Genomic DNA, 9,261 nt, shown 5'->3' on the forward strand with positions numbered 1-9,261 from the left:
GGGGTGGGTGATTAGTGGGTGGGACTGGGGTGGGTGATTAGTGGGTGGGACTGTGGTGGGTGATTAGTGGGTGGGACTGGGGTGGGTGATTAGTGGGTGGGACTGGGGTGGGTGATTAGTGGGTGGGACTGGGGTGGGTGATTAGTGGGTGGGACTGGGGTGGGTGATTAGTGGGTGGGACTGGGGTGGGTGATTAGTGGGTGGGACTGGGGTCGGTGATTACTCCAGGTGGGACTGGGGTCGGTGATTACTCCAGGTGGGACTGGGGTGGGTGATTACTCCGGGTGGGACTGGTGTTGAGTCTGTGTTTACAAATGCAGTTATACTGAATAACAGGACACAGACTACAGAAGTAAGTGAACAGGTCTTTAGTGATTGAGGGTCAGGGCGGAACTGAGGTACACTTTGCTCCACAGGGTTTATATACCGGTGTGGTCACCACCGGTACTACAATGTACAGAAGCCATTGAAAAGTAGTCCATCACCTTAAGGTATCCTCATAAGGTAGTACAGGTTACATGCACTACAATTCCTCCCCTTTTAGCTTAACAGTGGACACCCCCAATTAATACACTACATGGATAACATATATACAATTTACACACAATAACTGTTCAAAGATTCAGTCTCTGATGAGGCCTCCTGATCCGGCCCGGATAACGCCTTTCAGGGATCTCTGGTTCCCGTTGCTGGGTTGACTCATCCACTTGATCTCCTATGGATTCAACATCATCCAATACGTTCGAGTCTGAGGTAGATGCTGCAGGCTCAATAAGTTCTTCAACTGGTGTCTCTGCCGTAGACATGGGGTCGACCCTTGTTCTCGATTCCACAAGTTGGTCAGCATGACGTCGTATTACGTTCTCTCCAACGTCTACCATGTACATCAAGGGTCCCTGTCATGCACGAATTGTCCCAGGTTGCCATTTATCATCCCTATAGTCCCTGGCCAACACTGGTTGTCCTATTTCAAAACTACGAGTGGCCTTTTTATTTACATGCTGGAATTGCTTGTTTTCGACTTCCCGTCGCACATTGGGTTTTAACAAATCCAATCGGGACCGCAACCTTCTGTTATAGAACATTATGGCAGGGCTTTGATTTGTCATTGCATGCGTGGCATTTCGATACGCCATTAGGAAATTGTCCACCTTGTGTTGTAGTGGAATATGATCTTCACTCATGGCCTTTATCGCCTTTTTGAACGTTTGTACAAATGTCTCGGCCAACCCATTTGTAGCCGGATGATATAGGGCAGATGTATAGTGTTTCACCCCATTCTTTTTCATGAATTTCTGGAATTCTTCTGACACGAACTGTGGTCCGTTGTCTGAACATATTTGCTCCGGCAATCCATTCCTTGCAAATATGGTTCTTAGAACTGCAATCGTCTTCTCAGAGGTAGTGGTCGACATCTTAATCACTTCTGGCCATTTAGAATGTGCGTCTACTGCTATCAAAAACATGGAATCCATGAATGGACCTGCAAAGTCGATATGCACACGTTGCCATGGGGCTGAAGGCCATTCCCACGGATGCAGCGGTGCAATTGGAGGTGCGTTCTGAACTTTTTGGCACCCTGAGCAGCTTTTAGTCAGATCCTCTATTTGTTTGTCGATACCTGGCCACCACACATAAGCCCTAGCAAGGCTTTTCATCTTGACTCCCCCCAGATGACCTTCGTGCAATTCATTTAGAACTCTCTCCCTTAATTTAGGAGGAATAATCACCCTTGTTCCATACATCAATGTTCCTTGACATACGGACAGCTGTTCTCGTCTGGCTGAGAATGCTGGTAACAATGGTTCGCCATGTGCTGGCCATCCCTTCACTGTCAAGTCGTAGACCCGAGACAGTGTCGGGTCATTTCGGGTCTCTCTCTCAATACCCGCATTGGTGACTGGTAAGCATTCGATGATGGTCGAGTGAAATATCTCAACAGGGTCAACTGCTGGTGCCTCTTCCGCTGTAGGTAGTGGCAGGCGCGACAGCCCATCAGCATTACCATGTTGCTTTGTACCTTTGAATTCAATATCATATTGATGTGCCCCTAGAAAAAGGGACCATCTCTGAAGCCTCTGCGCCGTCATTACCGGAACACCCTTCTTAGGGTTGAAAATGGAAACCAACAGCTGGTGATCTGTCAGCAGCGTAAACTTTTGGCCTTGCAGGTAATGGTTAAATTTCTTAACTCCCCACACGAGGCTGAGAGCCTCCCTATCTATCTGAGCATAGTTGCGCTCAACGGAGGTCAATGATCTGGATGCGAAAGCGACTGGCCTTTCTGAGCCATCTGGAAACTTATGTGAGAGCACTGCCCCGATACCATATGGAGAAGCATCACAAGCTAAGCGAATAGGCAGCGTTGGGTTAAAGTGAGCCAACACTTCCTTAGAGGTGATCAGTGCCTTGCTCTTTTGAAAAGCCCGCTTACAATCATCGCTCCACTTCCATGGTATTCCCATTTGCAAAAGAGTGTTTAGCGGGTGTAACACTGTGGATAAATTTGGAAGAAACTTGTGGTAATAGTTAACCAACCCGAGGAACGACCTCAACTGGGACACATTTTCCGGTGCTGGAGCTTTGACAACAGCTTCGAGTTTGTCAGGTGACTTATGGAGCCCCTCCTGGTCAATGACGTGGCCGCAGTACGAGATTCACTTTTGAAAGAACTTGCATTTCTGGCGATTAGCTCTTAGCCCATATTCTTTCAATCTGATGAGCACCTGCTCCAAATTCGCGAGGTGATCCTTATCGTTATCTCCTGTAATCAGGATGTCATCCAGGTAGCATTGTGTGCCTGGGATTCCCTGCAATACCTGCTCCATGGCCCTTTGCCAAATCGCTGGAGCCGATGCCACTCCAAAAACCAGCCTATTATACCGATATAAGCCCTTATGTGTGTTGATCGTGAGATACTGACATGACGCTTCATCAACTTCCATCTGTAGGTACGCCTGCGCCAGGTCTATCTTGGTGAAGTGTTTCCCGCCAGACAGCGAAGCGAAGATATCTTCAATCCGCAGAAGCGGATATTGCACCGTGTGAAGAACTGGATTAACAGTGATCTTGAAATCGCCACAGATGCGAACCTTCCCAGGTTCCCCCGGCTTGTTGCTCAATGAACGCTTCATGACAGGAACAATGGGTGTAGCCCATTCGCTCCAGTCCACCTTGGACAGTACCCCTGAACGTTCTAGCCCTTCCAGCTCTGCTTCCACAGCAGGTCGTATCGCATAAGGCACCGGTCTGGCTTTGAAAAATTTTGGGTTTGCATGTTCTTCAACCTTGATGGTTGCCGTAATTCCTTTCAGTGTTCCAAGTCCCTGTTGGAACACCTCCTTAGCATCGTCTAAGATTTTGGACAGTCGTTTAGGTTTGACGTCATCCTCCTTACAGGCATCCACAGTCAGTGCTTGTATGGAATGCCAGTCCACATTTATTCTCCGGATCCATTCCCGTCCCAGTAGTGGCGGACCTCTATCAGGTAACACATACAAGTCCATTTTCTGACTTTCTTTACCATTGTAGACCACATTTACTTTTATCTTTCCTTTGGGGTATACTATTTGCCCCGTGTATGTTTTCAATACAATCTCCGTATCCCTCAGGGGAATGTGCGAGAATAACCTTTTGTAATCTTGCTTATTCATGACCGTTAATGCCGACCCAGTGTCCAATTCCATCTTCACTTGGACGCCTGCTATCCGAAGCATGACCCAGATAGTTTGGTGGTCTGCTGTGTTACCCACATTATGTATTTTCAGACAACCCAGTTGCTTACTGCTGGAGTCTGAATCCGTCTTCTGTTCATCCGAACTGTTCTCTGTCACCTTGTGTACTTTTTTGTACTTCTCCTGCGGTGACTTTTTGCTGCTGGTCTTCTTTCCCGACCGGCATACTCTCGCTATGTGACCAAGTTTGCCACGTTGCCTGCATTCTTTGTCTTTGAACCAGCACTGGTTCTGGTCATGCATTGTCCTTCCGCAACGATAGCACTTTACTGCGCCCAATGCCATTTCATTGGTGCTGAATTCCAGTGGCCTTTGCTGTATCTCTGCAGCGCCCCATGCTGCTGCCTCGTGGGATGCTGCAATGCTGAAAGCTTTGTCCAGCGTAAGATCCTTTTCCTCTAGCAGTCGCTTCTGGGTTCCTTCCCTTAGGAGCCCACACACAAACTTATCTCTCAGTGCGTCTGCTAGTCCTGTTCCGAACTGGCAGTACTTTGATAACTTGCGCAGTTCTGTTAGGAATTCAGCGTTGCTTTCTTCTTTAAGTTGAATTCTTTTGTAGAATTTAAATCGTTCCGCTATCAGCAGCGGCGTGGGGTTTAAATGCTCTTGCAGGATAGTAACAATATCCGCGAAACTCTTCCCTACCGGTTTGTCTGGGGTTACAAGGTTCCTTAATAACCCGTACGTCTTCGCACCCATCGAGTTTAATAGGGTTAGTGCTTTCTTATCATCCGGTACCTCATTCGTTGCACAGTAAACTTCGATGCGTTCCACATAAGTGGCCCAATCTTCCACATCGTTATCAAAAGCAGTGATGTTACCCGTTTTTGGCATCCTTGCTGAGTTTCTCCTTTCCCTTCGGATATTATTTAATATGATGACTTTTTTAATTTTTTTATTTAAGATGGCGGCTTTTCCCGCGCTTGGTGGCTTTTCCCGCGCTTGGCTTCTTCCCCCGCCGACTCAAGATGGCGATTCCCGCGCTGTTGCCGTCCACGCCTCCCAGCGGTCCTTTATTTTCCTTGCGCTGCTGCTCTTGTTGCCCCGCCGTTCCCGCGGTCCTTGTGGCCATAAACGCTTTTCTGGCTGCTGCGCGTCTCTGCCCCGATTGCAGTCCGGCCCCTGACACCGGCTGCGGTCGTGTTCTCCGCCCTTTTCGTCGTTTTCCCTCCCCTTCTCCCACTGACAACTCGGCCAACTTCTCCCCCGTGCCGCTCGATCGGGCTTACCCGCCGCTGTCGTAGAAGGGATGATCACTGATGTTGGACTTCGTGGCCAGAAAACCAACCCGGGTTCCCGATGGCCTCCCGTGCAATGCAGTGCTAAGCAGGGTGTTGAGGGCGGATGCCCTTTTTCGACGCCCATTTCTGAGGACGAAGCTTCCTTGGATGCAAAACTGCCGCTAGGTAAGATCAGACTCGTCGCCACTGTTGAGTCTGTGTTTACAAATGCAGTTATACTGAATAACAGGACACAGACTACAGAAGTAAGTAAACAGGTCTTTAGTGATTGAGGGTCAGGGCGGAACTGAGGTACACTTTGCTCCGCAGGGTTTATATACCGGTGTGGTCACCACCGGTACTACAATGTACAGGAGCCATTGAAAAGTAGTCTATCACCTTAAGGTATCCTCTTAAGGTAGTACAGGTTACATACACTACAACTGGGGTGGGTGAGTACTCCGGGTGGGACTGGGGTGGGTGAGTACTCCGGGTGGGACTGGGGTGGGTGATTAGTGGGTGTGACTGGGGTGGGTGATTACAGATTGCGGGCTCTGTGATTTTTTCCAATAATCTTTGTCTCTTAATAACCCAGCTCTTTGTCATGTATCGTCAATATTTAGCGTCTCCGCCTTATTATAAAGAGTTGTGCTCACGTTATCGCTACAATGGCTGTTTGAGCAGCATCAAGATGTCGAGGATTACTGACTACCTGAAGGACGAGTATACTGAGCTGAAGCCAGGTTTGCCTCAGTTAGAAATAGTTTTGCTTTTTTCCATGATGAAGGCTTGTATATGAAAAATAACGAGCATTTTTTCTACTTTTCCAAATGGATAGGTGCCTATCCAGCCAGTAAACCTAGGATCCCTGCTCAGTTTGCAAATCCGTACCAAGAGCTGAACCTGAGTAACTTAAGATACTGGATGGAGGAAGATGTCTGTGGCAACCTTTGTAAGTAATTGTCGTTTGCACAAGTATTCATTGTTAACGCAATGTGGTACCCCTGCCCTGGACTTCACGCAGTGTCTGTTATGGCCAGGCCATATAGATGGCAAAGGTCCTAACCTCAATCCCCTGATCTCAGCCTGGTGCTGGAACTGGCCTACACTCCTCGCGCCTGGGTTGAGTAGGAACTCCACCAGAGTTCCCACGCATGGGTGATCACTGGGGGAAAAGACACGTTGTGTGGTTTTTGATTGATGGGATTGAGCTGTAGAACCTAATTGTCTCGTCTTGAACGTGAAGAATGTCCACTTGGCTAAAAAAAAAATCTGATTTACCATTAAGAGAAATTTTGATTCGTTCAGACTGTTTGCATTTTGCAGCCAGTCACCATCGTTATTGATCCTAATGTAACTGGTTACCAACTTTCATTCCTACAGGTCCAATGGTACGAAGGAACATTCATGCCTGATGAGCTGCAGCAACCTCTGACCCGAGACCAGTTCCCGATGGGCAAATCTCTCTCTCCTCTCTGTGTAGTTTCTGAATATTTTTGAAAGTTTGCTCAATTTTGGCACAACTTTTCCAGCAAGTCTTATTCATTTTGAATAAACCACTTAACAGAATACTGTAGAATGCAATTTGCCATTTAAAAAGGACACAGGGCTGACCACGTATTTACTGAGCCGCTTGTGTTCGCTCTCTGCCGCTGTCAAGTTTAAATATATTATACAGCTCCCAATTTCCTATGCTACAATGAGCAGGACCCTGGTGAAAGAAAGAACTTGCATTTATATTGCACCTCATTACATCCTCATGATATCCCAATTAATTACTTTTGTAATCACTGTTTTGTCGTCAAATGCAGCAGACAGGTCGCACATAAGTCTTCCACAAATGGCAAGTGAGATGAATGACCAGTTATTATCTTTTTAATGGCATTGGTTAAGAGAGAAATGTTAGCTAGAACACCAGAACTCCTTGCCCATCTTGAAATAATGTCATGGGATCTCTTATATCCACCTGAACAGGCAGACGGAGCCTTAGTTTGACAATTCATTTGAAAGACAGCACCTTCAACAATTGCAGCACTCCACCACTGAAAATGATGTAATAGACTGGTGCTTAAACCCACAATCTTCTGACAAAAGTGCTACCAACTTAGGCTGACACCTGGAGAGAAATTAATTCACCGACCAACAGGGCCCTGCAGTAGCGGGATGTGAATTCCCAACCAGTAGGACCCTGGGGTAGCGGGGTGAGTGAATTCTGAACCAGCAGGCGCTGGGGAGGGAGGGGAGGGGGTTCCCTAGAAGTGGACAGGGTGTTGTGTATGGAGACTGAGATGAAAAAATGATTGGAGATGGCCCTTTTTTGGGGGATTGTGACCTTGGAGGCGGTGAGGTCTTGTATGAGAACAAGATTGAAAGGGTAGCCGTGGATATGGGTTTAGATGGAGGGAACTCAGAGAGAGATCAGCTGCAGGTTGAAGTTATCAAGGGTAAGGAAATGCTTAATGCAAAGGCAGAGTGCGGACAGAAGGAAAAGATTTCATCAAGGAAAGTGCTGGGGTCCTGTAGATGATGATGAGTTTGAAGGGCACATAGGTAGAGTGGGGGCTGAAGAAATATGGGAATAGGTCAAGTTCAGACCTGGAGAGTGGCACATTCCCCCCTATCGCTGTTTGGTCGGTGGATGTGGTGGAATGTCTGGCTAGGCAGATGGCTTCAATGGTGGGGAAAGCGTTGTCGTCAGTGAGGCAGAATTCCGTCAGTCCAGGAGATCGGGTGGCAGGGGGTGAGATATGAAAATGAGATAGGGGAGCAAAACAGGGCACAGCAGCTACAGCCATAGAGGCAAAGGAACTTGGCTCTGGTGCAACAACCAACATGTGCACCGACCAAGCAGCGATAGGGGGGAATGTGCCACTCTCCAGGTCTGAACTTGACCTATCCCCATATTTCTTCAGCCCCCACTCTACCTATGTGCCCTTCAAACTCATCATCATCTACAGGACCCCAGCACTTTCCTTGATGAAATCTTTTCCTCCTGTCCACACTCTGCCTTTGCATTAAGCATTTCCTTACCCTTGATAACTTCAACCTGCAGCTGATATTTCTCTTGAGTTCCCTCCATCTAAACCCATATCCACGATAAAGAGCTCCCAGTAGATTACAACATTTACAGTTAGATGTAAACCATGCCAATGAAGGTCATGGAGGGAATAACAACAGAAAACGCTGGAAAAACTCAGCAGGTCAGGCAACATCCGTGTTGCCTGGCCTGCTGAGCTTTTCCAGCGTTTTCTGTTCTTTCGGATTTCCAGCATCTGCAGTATTTTGCTATCGTATTAAGGTCATGGAGGGGGTCACTGTATTCCAACAGGAGTCTGGCAGCTAGGCTAGTCTCACAGAGCAATGCCACACTGTTTTTAAGGATGGCTGTAGTTCAGTATTGCCATGATTAGTCAACTCCAGTATTATTGTATCATGCAGCTACCAGGATGGTAGAAGGTGAACTCGATGGCCTCTGGTCTTCTTTCATTTTGCAATTGCTATGTTTTTATGTAAAACACGTATGATTTATGCCAAAGCAAGATATTACGGATGCTGGAAATGTGAAATAAAAACAGAAAACGCTGGAAATACGCAGCAGGTCAGGCAGCATGTTTGGAGAGTCTCTCCCCCGATGCTGCCTGACCAGCTGAGTATTTCCAGCATTGTCTGTTTTTATTTATGATTTATGCAAACCTGTTTCAAGCACCTTGTGACAGGATCCTCGGCTGATTCAGTTACAGAACCTGGAACAGAGGTTTTCAGCACATTTGGCGCATCATGTCTGTGCTGGCTCTTTGCTCGGCAATCCAAAATCAATGCAACTGCCCTTTGCTCGCCACATAGCTCTGTATCTTCTGCTGCAATAGTCTCTGTACATGGAGTAGTTAAAGCAGTGAGTACTTAAACTCACTTTCGCGGGCTTTTTTTTTTTAACAGAGGCCAGTGTCGGTGTAGTGTATGTGCCTTTAAGTCAGAACTACTTTTTACAGCTCCTGTATACTGTAGTACCGGCAGTGACCACACCGGTATATAAGCTGTGTGCATGCCTCTGTACCCCAGTCTAGAGATTACCCTCCTCCAGTAAAGACCTGTTATTTGTTAATGTACAGCATCCGTGTGATTATTTATCCACTGAACCACGGATCTAACCGTGGCGACGAGTGTCGATTCGAATCTACCTGCAACATAAAAAAAAATAGTCGAGTCCAGGAACACGGGCGTCGACCGCGAGCAACCGCCCAGCAGTCAGGCAGAGATCCAACTTCGCTGGGGAGGCTGTGGAGAGCCGGGCTTGGTTCCCCAGCCAC

The 9,261-nt window shown here is 47.4% G+C and overlaps 1 protein-coding gene across 1 annotated transcript in view; it reads left to right on the forward strand.

Moving 5' to 3' along the window:
* The window catches only part of LOC147110905 (uncharacterized), an 18,287-nt gene extending 10,911 nt beyond the window's left edge, over positions 1-7,376 (forward strand). The window contains exons 2-4 of the mRNA XM_085999977.1: positions 5,550-5,697; positions 5,793-5,906; positions 6,338-7,376. Coding sequence (XP_085856103.1) covers positions 5,550-5,697; positions 5,793-5,906; positions 6,338-6,369 — 294 coding nt within the window. The 3' untranslated portion in view covers positions 6,370-7,376. The remainder of the gene's footprint in view (positions 1-5,549; positions 5,698-5,792; positions 5,907-6,337) is intronic.
* Positions 7,377-9,261: the final 1,885 nt, after the last annotated feature.

The sequence above is a fragment of the Somniosus microcephalus genome, chromosome 11 (assembly GCF_052327205.1).
Source record: "Somniosus microcephalus isolate GS21.2 chromosome 11, FLI_Smic_1.0, whole genome shotgun sequence".
Lineage (NCBI taxonomy): Eukaryota > Metazoa > Chordata > Chondrichthyes > Squaliformes > Somniosidae > Somniosus > Somniosus microcephalus.